This window comes from Dendrobium catenatum, unplaced genomic scaffold (assembly GCF_001605985.2).
Source record: "Dendrobium catenatum unplaced genomic scaffold, ASM160598v2 fragScaff_scaffold_752, whole genome shotgun sequence".
Lineage (NCBI taxonomy): Eukaryota > Viridiplantae > Streptophyta > Magnoliopsida > Asparagales > Orchidaceae > Dendrobium > Dendrobium catenatum.
Window position 1 is genome coordinate 54,153 of NW_021319214.1, and position 20,336 is coordinate 74,488.

The 20,336-nt window shown below is 35.1% G+C and overlaps 1 protein-coding gene across 3 annotated transcripts in view; it reads left to right on the plus strand.

Annotated features, from left to right (window-relative positions):
* Positions 1 to 20,336, plus strand: part of LOC110103485 (K(+) efflux antiporter 6) — a 73,862-nt gene that overhangs the window by 9,263 nt on the left and 44,263 nt on the right. For all 3 annotated transcript variants that reach the window (XM_028696498.1, XM_028696499.1, XM_028696500.1), the window contains exons 6-7: positions 16,042 to 16,117; positions 16,305 to 16,379. In XM_028696498.1, coding sequence (XP_028552331.1) covers positions 16,042 to 16,117; positions 16,305 to 16,379 — 151 coding nt within the window. The remainder of the gene's footprint in view (positions 1 to 16,041; positions 16,118 to 16,304; positions 16,380 to 20,336) is intronic.

Genomic DNA, 20,336 nt, shown 5'->3' on the forward strand with positions numbered 1-20,336 from the left:
CGGGGTCAAGGGGCAGCGCCCTTGCGGGGGTTTCCGGGGGCAGCGCCCCCAGAACAAAATTATGTACTTGTTCGGTACCGAGCATGTACTGAGCAGTATCGAGCATGTACTGAGCGGTACCGAGCATGTACAATCTGATGAAGCGATACATGAAGCAAATAATGGGAAGAAAGATCGTTACCTAATCGTGAAAAAAGAACATTCAATTACAAAAAGCTGAAGAAGAAGAAGCGAGACATGAAGCAAATGACGGGAAGATTACGGGAAGCAAGAGAAGAAGAAGAAATAAATCGTTACCTTCGATCGCCTCCAGCTATGTTCGAACTCGACCAAACTGTGGTCGTCCAAGTTGGCGGAGTTCGCCTTTCAGTTCTCACCTGAAGCAGAAGCAGGTATGTTACCCTAATACTCGACTCTTATACGACTCTCACCGCTCGGTCTATATACTTACAAATCGAAGCGGTGCCTCGTTTCGCTTCGAGGCGTTACGAACCGAAGCCTACGCCCCGTGCGAAATAAGTGCACACTTCGTCGAATCCCACGAGGCATAAGCCTCAACGCGCAAATGCTTCGCCTCGCCTTAAGTCGCGCCTTAGTGCGTACGCCTCTTACGCCTTTTTAATCGTTGGTCATTAATAAGAGTACATGTTTTAGATATCTTGGATCTATTGTTCAGAGTGATGGTGAAATTGATGGGGATATTATTAGCAGAATTCAAGTTGGATGATTGAAGGGGAGGAATACATCGGGCTTTTTGTGCGATAAAAAAAGTCCCCCTCAAACTCAAGTGAAAATTCTATAAGATGGTGGTGAGACCTGCAATGCTTTATGCTGCCGAATGTTGGCCATTAAAAGAGAAGCATAATACTAAGTTAATTGTTGCAAGATGAGGATGCTTAGGTGGATGAGTGGCTTGACCCTTAGAGATGGGATACAAAATGAACATATACATGAAAAGGTTGGAGTAGCTCAGTGGAAGATAAGATTAGAGAGAGTCGCCTTAGATGGTTTGGTCACATTAAACGAAGGCCTTCCGATGACCCGGTTAGGAAAGTTGAGGTATTATATTTGACTTATGTTAATAAAGGTAGAGGTAGACCTAAAAAGACTTGGTTAGAAAATATTAAAAATGATCTTTCTTTATTAGATTTAAATGAGAATTTGACTTTTAACCGGACACAATGGAGAAAAAGGATTCATGTAGCCGACCCCACGTAGTGGGACAAAGGCTTGATGTTGTTGTTGTTGTGGGCATTGCAATGAGCTTTCAAAGGTTTAGCGACCCTCTTTTCCCATGAGTTTAGACAAGCAGGATATACCACAAAATTGGAGATTTCATATTACAGTTTTGTCCAATGGAATTAACTTACATTTAAAGGAGCCTGTCCATGCCAACCTTATTAACTAATCTAGATTTCGTGGAGTTTATAAATAGTGGTATAAGTCATATAATTTGGACTTAGCTTGAATAAAATTTCTCTTTCTAGTTTCAGTATTATTAGTTTGAGTTGGATATTTGATTCCTTCAGTGAAGTCATCTCCTTGTATTTCTGTGAGGTCTAGTTTTCTTTTGGATATTTTTTCCTTGTTTATTTTGTTGCATAATTTGTTATTGTTCAGTAGTGCTCTTGATTTTGGATGCATAAAAAATTTGATATGATTTTCTTTGTTCTCATATTCTTGATGAAATTTTTAGATATTTACAATTATTTCATTATTTTATTATCTATTGGACTTAAATTATTCAATCACTTCTTTTTTATTAAAAATTAGTTTTTTGGATTAATTTGTAACTTGTTCTATGTGAATCTCTAATTTTTATTTGCATGAAAGCATACTATGCATCATATTTGTATTAGAAAACTCTGGCATGAGTCAGGCAACTCAGGCTGCATCCAATTGATATAAATGCCTTACATTGTCTCGAAATATTACTAATAAGCAGGGCTAATTATTTGCCTCACTTATGAAATTTTAACTTTTCAAAACCCATTGACGAAATATTGAACAATTAAAATCAAATTTGTGATGATATTAATATAGCTAAAGCAAAATATGATATTTTGTTACTCAAGTTCATTCATGTGAACTTGAACTGAAATTCAATCATAGGGATGAACCGTTTTATTTGAATGCTAATTCCCGGAGAAGACAAATAATCAAGTTACACAATTTAGGGCATTTAGTAATGATGTTTATGAAAATTATAGATATAAAAAATTTGGCATAAATTATGACATAGCTAGAAAAGTTAGAATTGAAGTGTTCACATATGATGTAAGAATTGATACTAAAGTTTTTATTTATTGTTTGCTAGACTTAGATAATTTTTTGAATTATAGACTATGTTTGATCAATGAAAAGTGCGATTTGCAAAAATAAAATTAACTCATCATGAAAAAAGTTCTGGATAAGTATGGAGAGGCATAGAGGTTAGAAAGGAATCAATAACTGTATTGGTTGCAATGAAAATATCTAAAATCAAAATATTTGCTTTTGTCATATCAGTGTTGTCTAGTTGATGAATTTAATTCATTAAAACAAGGTACCAAATTTTATTATTCGATATATCATTAAATTTGAAGAACTATTGGTGGATTCTAATTCATTTTTAGAATCACTCTCTCAAGGTTAAGGTAGAGTTTGAGACTTAATATCAAGAGAAAAATGATACTTCGCCTCATTTTATCACATTATCATCCTTTTTGGTTAACCCTATGACCTTAAGCTTGTATTAAATATTTTTATAATCATGACTATAATTTGGCATGAACTAACCTTATTTAAATAAGGTATGTGCAAATATTTATGGGTATATTTGGTGCAACCTAAATTTCTAAATATTTTAAGAAGACACTTAAGAAAGCAATTAGAAAACTTCTTCCTTTCAATAATGCATAAACATCCACATATAAAAGTAAAAGTACGAACAAGCTCTAGAAAGCTGCTACGAAACCTGTAAACATAAAGAAATAATAACAAGGCTACCCTCATAACAATCGACAAGCGGTCACCTCACATGCAAAGCTCGAAATATAAAGAATAGGTGCTCAAAGGATAGATCTAACTCGGAATCCACCACTGAAATGATCCGGCACAAGCCCACACTCCAGCAAATACCAACCAAAATGTGGCAACAAACACCACCACTCACAAGAGAAGAAGGATACAAATGGGGTGGGAACCGTGGATAGAGAAGAAGAGGTAGAAGACCGAGACAAAGTAATAGAGGGGAAGGGGAAAGGAGGCTAGCTCGCAAGCTAAAAAACCCGCAGGTTTGTATGCAAATTATTTACCAAAACTGCCTCTAACTATAGGAAAACAACCACTATATATAGGGGGAAAGGGGAAAAAAGCAGGTAATTAAAGCACCACCCAAACAACCACTAGAATTCCCTTGAAAACCGCAGCAAACAGGGACCAAAGGGACTGCGGCTAGGGGAAAAACGAGGCATTAATACAACAGTTAATGGGTACAAAAATCGAAGGGACATCAACTAGGGGGAAAATGAGGCATTAATACAACGTCTATTGGGCACAAAAATCGAAGGGACAACTGCTCAAACTGAAGGGACAACAGCTAGGGGGATAACAAGGCATTAATACAGTAGCTAATGTTCACAAAATCTAAGGGACAGCTGCCCAAACCAAAGGGACAGCCGCCAAAGGGAAAAATTGAGGAAAATAAGGCCCACTAGGGGACAAATCAGTAGCCCACCAAGGGAAAATCCCAATAAACAAGGTGAAGGATAGGGAGAGACATACCTAAGAGCACTAACCTAGCATGATCATCAGTTGCCTTCCATCATAGGCTAACAAAAAAAAAAAAACATAGAGTCCAAAACATAGAAAAATAAAAAAAACATAGAAAAATAAAGCATAGAATGATAATATTTGATTGCATCAATATTTTAAGTAAATGTCAGAAGAGCAAATCATGAGAGAAAATGACTATGAAGAATGTACATGACTCAAATGAAGTTATTTGATTGTGTAGCTCGAGTTAGCTCAAATGAATTCGAGATCACAAGATGCATATAATTTTATTTATTTTTTTGACTCTTATATTAGTTTATTTTTTGAGTGTTAAGGATGTGAATCATCACTCACACACAAGAGAGAATCAAGTGCAAATTAAATCTAAAATAAAAATATCACAATTGATTTTAACTGATCATATTATACAATCTTTCATACTATATGATGAACTAGAACTAAAATTGTCTAGAACTAGCCAAACTATACAATTATTGATTGTATTTTATGGTTATGGTTGATTAAAAATAATAATAATTACATGAGCATTAATTTTGTTATGATTATAAGATAGCATTATTCTTGAAAATTGATATTGATATTGTATGATTATAGAAATATAATTAAGAAATCAATTTACATTAATTAAGACTATTCAAAAATTGCTTGTATTTTGCAATGTATGTCATACTAAATGGTCCAACATGATTTTCTCAATTAAATCTTTAGAATCAACTACACTTAATTCTTATCCTGTCTCTGAGAGTAAAGCTACTCATCCGCCTGAGCATTCTCATCTCTTCAACACTTAACGTTATGCTTCTCTTTCGATGGCCAACATTCTATCACATAAAGCATTGCATGTCTCACCACCATCTTATAGAATTTTCCCCTAAGTTTGAGGGGGACTTTTCTATAACACAACAAGCCCGATGCATTCCTCCACTTCAACCATTCAACTTGAATTCTATTAATAATATTTCTATCTATTTCACCGTCACTTTGAACAATAGACCCAAGATATCTAAAACGTGTACTCGTATTAATGACTTGATCGCCCAAAGTCACAATCCCCTCACTAGATCTATTATTACTAAAATATTATAAATAACATTTTTTTAGATTTAAATAAGAATTTGACTCTTAACAGGACATAATAGAGAAAAAGGATTCATGTAGCCAAGCCCATGTAGTGGGATAAAGGCTTGATGTTGTTGTTTTTTATGATTTTGTAATTGCTAATACCTTATTTAATAAAAAAGATAAGCATCTCATCACTCATAAGATTTGATATAGTAAAACTCTGATTGATTATTTTCTTAATAGAATAATAGAATGTTTAGATTGTAAAGATTATACGAATATTATGAGTGAAAATTTATATACCAAACATTGTTTATTAGTTTTGGACTTTAAGATGAAGAGGTAGAATATGAAAAATAAAGTAAAATATTGTTGTATTATAGATTGGGGCATTTTAAAACAACAACAACAACAACATCAAGCCTTTATCCCAATATGTGGGGTCGGCTGCATGAATCCTTTTTCTCCATTGTGTCCTATTAAAAGTCAAGTTCACGTTTAAATCTAATAAAGAAAGATCATTTCTAATATTTTCTAGCCAAGTCTTTTTAGGTCTCACTCTATCTTTGTTAACATAAGTCAAATCTAATACCTCTACTTTCCTAACCGGGTCATCGGAAGGCCGCCGTTTTATGTGACCAAACCATCTAAGGTGACTCTCTCTAATCTTATCTTCTACTGGAGCTACTCCAACCTTTCACTTATATGTTCATTTCGTATCCTATCTCAAGGGTAAAGCCACTCATCCACTTGAGCATCCTCGTCTCTTCCACACTTAACTTAGTATTATGCTTCTCTTTTAATGGCCAACATTCAGCACCATAAAGCATTGCAGTCCTCACCACCATCTTATAGAATTTTGTCTTAAGTTTGAGGGTTACTTTTTTATCACACAACAAGCCCGATGCATTCCTCCACTTCAACCATCCAACTTGAATTTTGCTGAGAATCCCCATCTATTTCACCATCACTTTGAACAATAGATCCAAGATATCTAAAACGTGTAGTCTTATTAATGACTTGTTCGCCCAAAGTCACAGTCCCCTCCCTAGGTCTATTACTACTAAAATTACACTCCATATATTCCGTTTTAGATTTACTCAAGCAAAAACCTTTAGACTCTAAGGTTGACCTCCATAATTTTAAATTTACCTTCAACTCGCTCTTTAGTCTTATCAACAAGAAGAATATCATCAGTCAAAAGCATACACCAAGGTACATCATCTTGCAAATCTATAGTGAGAATATCCATGACTAAATCAAAAAGATATGGGCTTAAGGTTGATCCTTGCTGTGGGGCATTTTAAAACATTAATAAAAATATTTTTGAGAATAAGATTCAAGATTTTAAGATTTTGACTGTACATGAGGAAGTTAATGTTATGAGACAAAAAGTAGCTAAGGATAGTGAGAATGTTGCAAAGTATGTGCTGAGAATATCAAAAGAAAAATCTCCTGTTAGCAAAAATATTTGGTGGTGGAATAAAGTGTGGAAGAAAAGATATTAAGGAGTGCAAAAGTTGTATGTATAAGTTATCTAAGTAAAGAGAAAGAAATAAGGATTTAGTTCAAGTGAAGTGCATTAAGGATAATTGGATAAATATAAAAAATGCTTTTATTGGAAGAGGATATTGAGCATAATTTATGATGTGATACTAATGTTTCTCAAAATCAATTTGGATTCATGCTGGGTAGGTATATTATGGAAGTTATACATTTATTGAGTGGTTTGATGGAGAAGTATAGAGAGAATAAGGAGGATCTACATATGATATTTATTGATTTAGTGAAAACATATGATAAAGTTTCAAGAGAAGTGCTTTGGGGAGTTCTAGAAAACAAATGTGTTAATTATTAATTTGAGAGGTATGAGAGGTAAAGCTTAATTTTATTGCATAAATAGATCTATACAAGAAGTCTTATCACAGAAACAAATAACTTCTAATTGATACATAATTTCCTCAATATGATCCGTCCTAATTTAGGTACTCTTCTTTGGAAAGAAATCATCGGGATAGTAATTCTGGCGGGATTGAGAGAGCTTCCCACAGATGATGCTTTGTGGCCGTGGGATTTCTTTTAGGTTGAACGGCTAGGAGTTTAACACTCCCCCCCCCCCCACCCAAGCTGAGGAATATGTATCTGTTATTCCCAGCTTGTTAATCATTCTGAGAAAGACAGAGTTGTCCAACCCCTTGGTAAGGATATATGCAAGTTGATCCTTCGATGATACATGGTTGATACATATTAGACCATTATCTAATTTTTCTTTAATGAAATGTCTGTCCACTTCTATATGGTTGGTCCTATTATGCTGGACTGGATTGTGGGCTATGCTGGTTGCTGACTTGTTATCACAATGTAATTTCATGGGATCATTCCACTTGGTTCTTAGGTCTTCTAGAATCATCTTGATCCAAAGTAACTCTCGTTTTTTCAAGGCCATAGTTCTATATTCTGCTTTAACACTAAATCTTGCCACCACATTTTGTTTCTTGTTTCTCCATGTAACTAGGTTCCCTCCAAAAAATGTGTAGTATCCAGAGGTAGATCTTCTATCTATTGGCGATCCTGCATAATTAGCATTCGTGTATGCTTCAAGTGTTTATTCCGCGATATCTTCTAAAGAGAATCCCTTTTCCTTGGTTTCCTTCAAGGTAATGCAGTATCCTGTCTACCGCTTGCATATGAGCCTGCTTTGGATTCTGCATTAGCTGACTGACCATGTTTACAACAAATGTTATCTGGTCTGGTGTGGGAGAAGTAAATCAATTTCTTTACAAGTCTCTGATAAGACCCTTTATCTACATCTATATCTTCTTTTACTTCTCCCAGTTTAAGATTTGGTTTTACTGGTGTTGGTTTACAAGTTAATTTACCAGTTTCTTTTAGAGATTTTTAATGTATTTCTGTTGTGAAATGAAGATTCCTTTGATGGAGTTGACTACTTCAATTCTGAGAAAATATTTTAGTCTACCTAGTTCTTTGATATCAAATTCCTTAGTAAGACTTTTCCTTAAACTAACTTTCTCCTCTTCATTATTTCCAATCAAGATAATATCATCCATATATACTAATAATATTGTGACTCCTCCTGAGTCTGAGTGTTTAAAAAATAATGTATGATCCTCTTGATTTTGTTTATACCCATTAAGAAGCATGAATTTTGAGAATCTTCCGAACCAGGCCCTTGGTAATTAGTTGAGCCCATGTAGAGCATTTTTTAATCTACACACCCTTTTACCTTCATATTTTTTCTTAAACCTTGTGGTATTTATATAAATATATCTTCTTCAAGATCCCAATGCAGGAATGCATTTTTAACATCCAATTGTTCGAGATGTCAATTGCACTTGGTTGCTAGTGAGAGTAGTATTCTGACAGTGTTCATTTTATCTACAGGTGCAAAGGTTTCTTGGTAGTCAATGCTATGTTTGAGTGTACCCTTTTGCCATTAGTCTTGCCTTGTATCTTTCTAGTGTGCCATCAGCTTTGTACTTTTTGGAGATCACCCATTTGCAGTCGACCGATTTTTTCCCTATCGGTAGATTGATGATCTCCCATGTATTGTTCTTTTATAGGGCCTGCATTTTATCTATCATGACATTTTTCAAATTTTCATCGGATAAGGTCTCAAAAATATCTTTAGGAATATGGATATCTTCTAGTGTAACCAAAAAAATTTTGTGTGAGGATGTGAAGTTGTTGAAATATATAGAGTTGATTATAAGGTATAAGGGAGGTGGTGAGCTTATCTTATTTTTAGGAGATGTTTCAGATTCTTGGATCTGCTTTGGAGCACAATATGAACTTATACACTTGGAGTATTCCTTCCCAAATCTGATGACAGCTTTGTCTTTTATTTCCCTATTATGATTTTCAGGTGGATGGTTTGAGGTAGAGGAAGGTCAAGAGGTGCTAGTTCATTTTCCTCATCTTCCTCAAGTTCGGTCTCCCCCTGAAGATGAGGCTTGAAAAAATAGGAATTTTGTTCATCAAAGGTAACGTCAACAGAGAGAAGTGTTTTTCTTGTAGGTGGATGATAACACTTGTAACCTTTTTAGGCAGCTGAATAGCCAACAAAGATGCATTTGAATGCTCTTGGATCTAGTTTTCCTCTATTTTGGCTGTGAATATGAACATATGCAGTGCACCCAAAGATTTTTGGTGTAAGGTTATGATGGGTTCGAAACTTGAGGTAAAATGAGGACAAAATCTCCATTGGAGTTTTGAGTCCTAGGGATATTGAAGGTAGTCGGTTTATGAGATAATTTGCATTTAGGAGGGCTCCCCCCAATAGGATTTGGGTGTATTGTAGTGGAATAGAAAAGCTCAAGTAGAGGCTAGAAGGGGATCATTTTTTCTCTCTACAACCTCATTTTGTTGTGGGGTGTGAACGCATGACTCATGGATGATTCCTTCACTTTAGAAGTAGGAGATAAGGGTTTGGTTGAAATAATCTTTAGCATTATTGGAGCGAAAATTTTTTATTTTTATCTCAAATTGATTTTGGATTATGATATGAAAAATGGGAAGAATGGTGTTAACATCGGATTTATTTTTTAGAAAAGATTCAAGAAACTAGTGCAATTATCAATGAATGATACAAACCAGCGTGCCCCAGAGATATTGGAGATTTTTGAGGGTCCCCATATATCTTTATGAATAAGGTAGAAATGAGTGTCACATCTCTCTTTTTTATTTGGGAAGGAAGCTCTTTTATGTTTGGCTAACTCACAAGTTTCATAATAAAAATATTTATCTTCTAATTTCTAAAAAAGTTATGGATACGTATATCTTAGGACATTAAAAGATGGGTGTCATAACCTATAATAATGAAGTCAAATAGTGGAATTCTTATCAATTAGGGATAACATAAAGCATCTATTATTTTTAGGTTGATTTAGTTCTTCCAGGTAGTATAGTCCAGCTTTCTTCTTAGCAAGTCCAATTTTCTTCCCCGATCTCTGGTTCTGAAATAAGCAATAAGTAGGGTTAAATAAAACTTGACAATTTTGGTTATTGGTAAGTTTTTGTATTGATATTAGGTTTGTGAATAATTGAGGTATGTGGAGCACATTTTTTAGAGTGAGTGAGGGAGATAATGTTATTACTCCTTGGCCTGCTATCGTGGTAAGAGAATCATCATCAGTGATGATTTTTTCGTTGCTTGGGCAATGAGTATAGTTGATGAAGTGGATAAGTGAGTGCATCATGTGATCTGTGGCTCCTGAGTCAATGATCCATAATTCCTTTAAATGATTTCTAGAGGCACTTAAACTAATAGAAATCGGAAACTTACCTGAGAGTGCAAGTGAAGAAGATGCATTTGATTTTTTAAGAGATACTAGTTGTTTCAGTTTATCAATATCTTCTTTATTGAATTCTCCAAGGTTGGATTGTGCTTCTGGGTTGGACTGACTTGTAGTGTTGTTGGCATTTGATGTGCTCATTATTTCAGTTCTTTGATACCACTCCTTATTGGGGGTTTTCCATGTATTTTTCAGCACATTCTCTTTGTGTGTCTTGATTTCTTGCTATAACTCCACCAAAATGAGTCTTTGTCTTTGAATTTTGAGAAATTTTTACCTTTCTCCTTCCATGACGATTCTCTATTTATCACCATTGCTGAACTTTCAACGACCTTTGGTTCTAACATCACTCGTCGGCTTTCTTTCGCACGGATGAGAGAAATGGTTTTATTAATTGATGGCGTCTCCTCTTTGCCGAGGATCTAGACTCTAACCTGATCAAATTCTGCATTTATTCCTGTAAGAAAATCATAAACACTATCTTTTTCAATAAAGTTCTTTAGGATCACAGCATCTTCCGGACATTTGGTTTCTATACATCTGTATTGATCAAGTTCTTGCCATAGATTTTGTAGAAGGGTGGCATAATTTGTCACGGTCTTGCTCCCTTGCTTTGTGCTTCCTTCTTTGACTTTAATTTCAAAGATTTGAGCCGCATCCCGAGCTTTGGAGAAGGTTTGTTTGGCAGCATCCCATATGTCCTTTGTAGTGGAAAGGAACATGAATGTATCGCTAATTTTTGGAGTCATGGAATTTCACAACCATGCATAATCATGGAGTCTGCTTCATAGTTCATACCATGCCCAAAAATTAGGATCACCTTCTCTTGGTTTTCCTCCGAGAAGGTGGTGTATTTTTCCTTTCCCTTTTAAATAGATCTTCACAAATTGAGGCCACTTTAGATAGTTCTTTCTATTGAGATGATAAGAAGGTTGTAGGCTTTGGAGGTCATCTCGTCCTTTGTGCATCATAGACTCCTTAATTTGGTCCATGCTTTGGCATGGATTTTTAGAGTTTTAATCAGGTCGCTGGTTTGATCAGGTCGAACCGCTTAAATAGGAAGCCCTTTTGCATGAGTCGGGATGCAAAGCTTGCTCGGATCGGGCTTTGTCGGAGGTTTCTGCATGCAAGGGCTTCACCTAGCTTCGTCTTGAACTAGTTTCGTCCTGCTAGGCTTCGTCCTTCTGCGAGGGGCTTCTAGCTTCAGTTTTAGGCTTCGGGGTCCAGCGTTTTCAGAGTGGTTAGTCTGTCCAGTCCCGTCCCATATCAAAAGGTGAGAATAGGCCACGTTAGTCTGAGTTGGTAGAAGGGAACGGTAGGTAGCATATGGTTGCTCGACTTCGTCTGCTTGCGTTCGTTTGAGTTGGAAGCTGCGTCTGGCGGCGAATGGCAGCTCTGATCTCTTCTTCTTCTTCTTTTCCTCCTCCGACGATTCTACGGTCGTTCTTCAATTGGCAATGAAGGCCGTTGTCTCTGATACCATGTTAATTTGAGAGGTATGAGAGGGAAAGCTTAATTTTATTGCACACAAGTATCCCTATTTATAGATCTATATAAGATGTCTTAACAAAGAAACAAATAACCTCTAATTGATACATAATTGCCTCAATATGATCATTCCTAATTCAGCTACTCTTCTTTGGAAAGAAATCATTGGGAGAGTAATTCTGGCGGGATTGAGAGAGCTTCCCACGGATCATGCTTTGTGGCCGTGGGATTTCTTTTAGGTTGAACGGCTAGGATTTTAACATTAATAACGTTTATGGTCAAGTCATTAAGGATATATATGCAAGAGCTATTACATGTGTTCAAACACAAGGTGGTTTGACTAAGTATTTTTCTATTTCCATTGGATTACATCATGGATCAACTTTAAGCTCATATCTCTCTACTTTTTGCTGATGATATTCTTCTTGTGATAAGACTAGATAGGGAGTTAAAGGAAAATTTTAATTTTGGAGGTCAAACATAGAGTATAAATGTTTTGTTTGAGTAGATAAAAAATCAAATACATGAAGCATAATTTTAGTAGTATAGATGTTGTTGGGGGATTGTGACTTCATGCGATCAAGTCATTAAAAAGACTACGTGTTTTAGATATATCGTGTTTATTGTTTGAAGTGATGGTGAAATAAATGGGGATATTATTAGTAGAATTCAAGTTGGATGGTTGAAGTAGAGGATTCATTGGGCTTGTTGCGTGTTAGAAAAGTACCTCTCAAACTTATGGGAAAATTCTATAAGATGGTGGTGCGACCTACAATGCTTTATGGTGCACAATGTTTGCAGTTAAAAGCTAAGTATAAAATTAATTTAAGTGTTCCAGAGATGAGGATGCTTAGATAGATGAGTGGTGTCACTCTTAGAGATAGAATGTAAAACGAGTATATACGTGAAAAGGTTGGAGTAGCTCCAGTGGAAGATAAGATTAGAGACAGAGAGATGCCTTTGATTTTTTGGTCATATAAAATGTCGGCCTTTCAATGACCCAATTAGGAGAGTAGATGTATTAGATTGACTTATGTTAAGAAAGGTAAAGGTAGACCTAAAAAGACTTGGTTAGAAAATATTAGAAATGACTTTTTTTTATTAGATTTAAATGAGAATTTGACCCTTAATAGGACACAATGGAGAAAAAAGAATTCATGTAGCTGACCCTACGTAGTGCGATAAAGGCTTGATATTGTTGTTGTTCTTGATGATGATATTCATGAGTTTGATGAAGAGATTAGTGATTTTTAGAATGCTTTAATTTAATTGATGATTCTTTGAATGTCATGCAAATTCATCATATTGGTACTGCTAATTTTGAATTGGATTCGAAGAGGGTTTCAAGTTTTCAAATATATTTCAAATCAGGGGAGAAGCTTTGCTAGCTTGAAGTTGATAGTGGAGTTATTTGAATGTTGTCTCTAAGTTTGCTTTAGACCGCATGAATTTGAAATTTGAACTCTATCCAAAACCATATCAGGTAGCTTAGGTAGATAAAACTACTATATCTAGGTCTTAAAGATGTCTAAATCTGATTCATTTTGCTAGTTGTATTGATAAAATCTACTGTGTGAGCCTGCCCAGGGATTTTGCTCATGTTATTTGGGTAAACTTTGATTGTATGATTTAGATGTTACTTATTTTAGGTGTTTTAACTCGTATGCCTTAAAGGCTAGTGAGAAAGGGTATTTTTATAACTCTCAAAATCCTACGGTTAAATTTGAATTTGCACAGGATTCCATTACTCCCAATGAAGTAAAATGTCTTTGAATATTTCGAGTAAACATGCATTTGAGAAAAAGGTGCAATCATGAGGGTGTCACCTATTTGCTAGTAGTAGTGGAATTGAGTGATGTGATGCATGAAGTTACGACTTTGCATCATGATGCTAAGTATTTAATGATTTTAAAACTATTGGTTTTGATGAGCTTCATAATCAGTTGTTGTCATTGAGAGATACACAACAATATATTGATTTGCGTCCTGAATCATCATTACTTTATCTGTCTCAACATTGGATGGATTCAACTGAGTATGCTGAGCTTAAGAGATAAGTTGATGAGAGTTTTATTTGGAAAAGTGCAAACCCTTAGATTGTACCTGATTTCTTTACACCAAATAAAGATGATGCATATAAAAGTAGAGCTACTAATAAAATCACCTTTAAATTGAGGGAAAGTGATGAGCGGTAAATTATTTTTAAAACTAAAGTTGATATATATAAATGGATGGTGAAGCCCGGTAGATTAATCAATGCACCCTTTCATGATGATAATGATCCATGTTTTGCGATATTTCATTGAATGTTTTTTTTTTTTTAATTTTGATAATATAACATGACACCAGATTATCATTTCATGTTTTTAGGCGGTAGTTGAGATCAATGCTTTAAAAATCGGACCGGACCGACCGGTCCGACCGGTTCAACCGTGAACCGGTCCAAAGGCCGGTTCGGTTCAACCTGAAAACCGGCTTATCTTCAAACCGGCCGGTTTTGACCAAAACCGCCGGTTCAACCGGTGAACCGGCGAACCGGTCACGGTTCTCTTGAACCGGCCGGTTCAAGTTTTATATTTTTTAATATTTAAATTTTAAATAACTTAAATTTAAATATTAAAAAATATTTATAATTACATTTCAAATTTGAAATGCTTCAATTTTAAATTAAAAAATTCCAAACAAGCATTTCATTAAGGGAAAGTCTAGTACTACTTTTTAGCTCAAAAGTCAATATATAGTAAAAGCTTCACCAAGGGAAAGTCTCCCAAGTGATGTGGGACTAAAAAATCTAAAGCTCCTATATCTTTCTTCTTAACTTTTAAGTTTACAACATACACTATTCTATTTATTACGTCATCCGGTTCGACCCTGGTTCGACCGGTTGAACCGATCGAACCGTGAACCGCTCTCTCTAGCGGTTTGTTGCCCGGTCTGATTTTCACAACCTTGGTTGAGATATAGAAACTTGAATATTAATATGAAGAATGATTTTTTTGAAATTCTGTTGGAGATTTTTCTAGCCTCTCTATGTGAGGGGATGGATTAGCTATGGATTCAGATAAGGGTTAACATGATTAGTGATTGGCTAAAACCTTATTAATATACACAATATTCTAAATTTTTATGGTTTAAGGACTTTTATAAGATGTTTCATCAAATGATTTAATACAAATTATTTAAACAAGGAGGATTTAAGTGGACTAAATCTGTTTATCTACTTTTTTCTGGAAATTGTAGAAAGACTTACAAATGCACTTGTACTAAAGTTACCTAATTTTAATAAGTTGTTTGAGGTTGTGATTACACATCTTGAATAATTATTGGAACAGCGTTAAGTCAATAGGGTCATTCCATTGCATTCATTGGTGAGATATTGAATCTATGCTTAAGCACATTTGCACCGTAGAATCAACTTGCATGAGTTCATTCCTTAGTGTTAAGTCATAGAAAAACCACATATATGGGTGGGATTTGTTATTGCTTATGTCTGAATTTGCATATAATTCATCTATAATAGGTTTATTAGCACAAGTACATTTGAGATTGTTAGAGGATATCAACCTAAAAATCTTATATTTCATGGACTTTCATTTAGAATCTATGCCTAACACATCCGCATGATATACCACAGGGATATTTGTAGTAAATTGGCTTTTAATTATGATAATTATAATATTTTACTGATACGAGCAATTGTATGTGGAATTGAAGAATGATAGTTATAGTGAATTTAATTCTTGAAAGGTTTTCATTTGCACAACCATTTATATAAGTTATGCATGATTTGCATAGGGATATTTGCATTAAATTTTCTTTTAAGTATGATAATTATAATTTTTGTTGATGTGAATAATTGTGTGGAATGGAAGCCTTATAGTAATGGTAAATTTAAAACTTGAAAGATTTTCATATGAAAACTTTAAGAAATTGAACGCAAGTAAGGCAAGATCATTTAAATTTGGTCAAACACATTAGAAATAATGCCTATAAATTAGAAATTCAAGAAAATTTTGCTATAAATTTTATTTTGGTGCATTTGATTTGACTTTATTTTTTGAGCCTATGGCTAATTCCTTAAACTTTATTTTTAGCCTATGGCTAATTCCTTAAACTTTGCTTTCACTTGTTTTCTTGAAAGAAAGCGTGTTTTTGGATTAATTGGTAACTTGTGGCCCGTGAATCCTCAGTTTTTATTTGCATGAAAGGATACTATACACCGTATTAGCTACATTAGAAAACCCTAACCATAAGTTGTCTTGCATAAAAATCTTTCTCAGTTGTGCTTTTCTTATTTGTATTCACTGTGCTGCATGTATTTCTGTATTCTACTATATTACACTGGCATTCTGCATCATACGTTGTGCCTGCAACAACGCTAATGCGATAAATCATATGTCAGGTTGATATCAGATCTTGTAGTTGTCATTGTATCTGCAGCTTGTGGTGGAATTGCCTTTGCTTGTGCTGGACAGCCGGTTTGTGAGACTAGATGTCTTCTTTCTTATAGTTATTTTCATCAATAAGGAAGAAAAGTATATGCTTATTCTTCTTGAAGGAAAAGTAGTAAAAGTATGTGCTGAGCATATACGATTTATTGGTGCTCAGAAGAAAGCATACTTTTGTTTAGTATGGTGGTTCTTTAATGACAAAAAACTATTGCAGGTGATTACGGGATATTTACTTGCAGGTTCTCTCATTGGACCTGGAGGTCTGAGCTTTGTTAGCGAAATGGTTCAAGTATGGCCTCTTTTCTTTATTTGATACCATTGCCAATAACTATGTTCGATTTGTGGCTACTACTTATTTGGTGGATTTACTGCATATGCCAACGAAGGTGTAGTAAACACAACCAAATCATGAACTACGATTCAAGCCAACAAGGAATTAAGTCATACGTAGTTGAGTTGCCGTTAAAAGATTTTAGCATTGATATTTACGTTTTTTTGGCCTGATTTTTCTCTGTTGGGTTGAATTACCAATATGCTATTGTAGTTAGTCTAATGGATCCAGCATAGGGGATTGAGTTTCTTGGATAATGAATAGATGAGAGGGTATTAAGAGAAACGAAGAAAATGAGATTGAGGAGAGTAGCTTTAGATCTAGAGTTTCTTGGGTGAAAATGTGACACGAGTCCATGAAAACTTCAATAGAAATGCACTTTGGGGGGTACTATATGTGGTTTTATGAAAACCCAAATCACAAGACTTGTGAGGGAGAAGCTCTTGTTGAATAGTGTATCATAATCAAATATTTTGCATCTAAAGGGATGCATGTCTCTTTAGACTTTACAATTTAATTTTGCATGTATTTCTTCTTACCCCCAATGAGAACTCACAATCTATAATTCATTAACTGATGTAATACCGCATGCGAAGGAGCTTGTTAAGAAATTTAAGAACGATGGACAATGTAATCTCAATCGATAACTTATTGAAATAACAAGCAAATTCATTAAAGAACCTTAGTCTTTGACTTGCTTAGGCGAAGGAGTACAAGTAGATTAACCAAAACTCAAAGGTAACCAAAGATAGTAGCAATACCAAAAGCTATTAATCAACAATCCGCGATTTAATAATGAGAGTTTTCACCTTGGGGATTGATCACTCAACTACACTAGGCTTAGCGGAAGAAGGCCTTTAGCAAACCCGACGATGCCACGAGGACGGTAGCAACCACAACGGCCTTGATCCACGGGAAGGTTATCGGTGGCGAGGACGATGGACATGAACGACGGTCGATGCTCCAATTGTAGTTTGGATGTTGGCGGTCGATGACGCTTGCAAAGGTAGGAACCACTCCTTCCAAGTAATCTCCAACGGTGGCGTCGTCTTCAAATCCAACGTCAAAGAATAGTGACCGTAGGATATTCAAGCTTCCGTCGGCGTTGAACACAAGACCCCACTCAAACTCCGGATTCGCCATGCATGCTTGATGTTGGAGAATCCTGCAAAGGAGAAGAGATTTAAGTGAGGGTGAGAGGGAATCCTTGCGTTGGAAGAAGGGAAGATGAGGGAGGAGAGGCCGGCGGGATTTCCAAGGAGGAAGAGAAGGTTTCGGCCCAGGTGGGAGAGGGGGAAAATCTAGGTTAGATGAGGATGGCAAGAGATTTACTCAAATCTGAAATTAAATTCAGATTTTAGTAAATTAGGAGGGAGTTATTTGAAATTATTTTCAAATTTCAAATATAATTAAGGGAGATTGATGAGCCATTAATGGAGCCCATCAAAGAAGGGGGCTGGCGGTTTCCATAGAGGAGGGAGAGGAGTTTCTATTCAAAAACCTGAAATTATTCTCAGGTTTAAGAGGAATTAGGAGGGAAACAAAGGGATGGCCGGCGGTTGGGCTTTCTTTGGTGGAGGTGGAATTGAATGGGGTTCGATTTGGGGTTGACGAGAGAAGATTTATGTGATGGAAAATGAGGGGAAAACACAAAAGAAGATAGAACCACCTTAACCACGAGCCGCGGACTCTTCCAATGACTGGTGGGCCTTGCGAATGCTCCCCTTGAGCTCTCTCCCTTCTCAAGCTCTCATGCAAGAAGAAGTAGAAACAAACACAAATTTTTCATTTCAATAGTCATTCGTCTATTACAAAGCATGAGACCCCTATAAATAGGTCTTCAAACATAAGGAAAAATAAAAGTACTCAAATGCCCTTTGGGCTACAATAAGACAACACTCCCCATAGGGGTAAACTAGGAAATAAAAATGCCAACTAAATAAAACATAAAATACATCAAAAATTAAAGGCTCTGAATCGTAGCAGTCGATCGGCACTATCTCCGGCGATACACATGCTTGAATCTCTAATCGATGTCCACATCATTAACTTCTTTGGTAAAGGTTGGGGTGGCATCATATGTTCGATTGAGTTTGCCTCAACTCACAATAAAAAAATTGCAACTTTTGTTCATTTCCAACTTGACTTTAAATTGATTCACTACTCGGGTCAAGCCAGCATGGTTTGAAATGAGTCCATTTGGAGGAATATCAAAATCATTTTGAACTGGATTAAAATCAATTAGACTGGGGCTGTTTTCTTTTCTTATGGATTTTTTTCACGCATCATCAAATACAACCTAGCTGATACTCATTTGTTTAGAAGGAAAAACAAAAAATAAAAAATCACAGTTATTCATGATTTCCAATTTGTTTACATTCCTTACCTCAATAAGTGTCATTCTATAATACTTACATAGATAAAGAAATCTGGTTAAGCAAACATGCCATGATATTGGTGGATAAATGAAAGAAAAATGTAAATCATTTTGAGAGATATGTGGCCCACTCAAGTGATGTTTATAGCTTGACCCTCTTTCACATAAAGATAAAAATAGTGAAGTTTACAAACAAATAAAAAAAAGTTCAAAAACCCAAATCTCAGATTCGTTGTTCAAATTGATGATAGTCTCATAATTGATTAAAGCAACACAGAAAGGGCCATGTAGATGATTATACGTAGAAAGTAAAATATACTATTGATGGCAGTTGACCGTTGATGATTCCTGTGGGAACTCATTTCAGGTTGAGGAGAAGAATGTTGAGATAGGTTCCATAGAAAATAAAATACATAATGTAGCAATCTCTACTTGGAGTTTTGCAGAGAAGAATGGTGAGATTGGCTCCGGAGTGCCATGTTCCAAGAGTGGAGTACAATGGCATCAAAGCTGCCATTGGGATATTAAAACTAAAATTATTATCAATAAAAAAAAGCTGCCATTGTGATGAAAGTGGAGGGAAGGAGGGAGAGAGTTGCCATGCATGAGCATGAAAACAATTGTCATATATCAAAACAACCATCCTGATAGAAGGGATGATAGGAGGTAATCTTTATTTGACCAATAGAATATTTCAACCGTTTTAAGATTATTCAATCAAATTGGTGTTCTTGAATCAGCATGGACTAATAAAAAAACAACAACAAAAAAAGAAAGGTCAATTTTGAATCAATTCAAAACTCAACCGAGTTTCGAGCTTCGAACTAGTCCTAATAATGATTTTTTTAAGTTGATAATTACTTGACCTTGTAGAATAAAGTAAATTAGTTGGAAACCAAGTTGACAGTTATATCAAATCAAATTGAAACCAAGTTGACAGTTACATCAAATTAAATTGATACCAAGATGGATGGCATGTTTTAGAAACTATTAAAGACATTTAACTGGCTCTAAATATAGTTTACAAAACTTCATTTAATTTTTAAGGTTTTTTTGCCGATAATCATCCATTACTTGGTGATGCATTTTTTTGAGGAAGATTTTCTAATGAAGAGAATGCATTATCTTATGCAAAACTAGTAATTAGCTTGGAACTATTTTAACTGCTAGATCAAACCATACTAAATAGGTGATATCACCGGGATAGGAAAATACTATTTAGAAAAATAAAGCATGATTCTGTGTATATTATTACAATGCTTTGCATTTTGTTGTAATGTGAGAGAAAGGTCAAGTAACTCTACTTTTAAGAAGCCTACCTGTATTGCAAAGGTGTGTTGGAGGATCTTTATAGTCCAAACCTGTCTTGTAAATCAAGTAATAGATAAAAAATCTGAACTCATGACTGTGAAGAAAAGTTTTAAAAATATGCATTGCCTTCGATAACTTGAGTTGTGATGCTTTACTTGATTTGTTTGAAGTTTTTCTTATGTTGAAATTGGGATTTGTTGATTTTACTTTAGTTCACATGATAATGA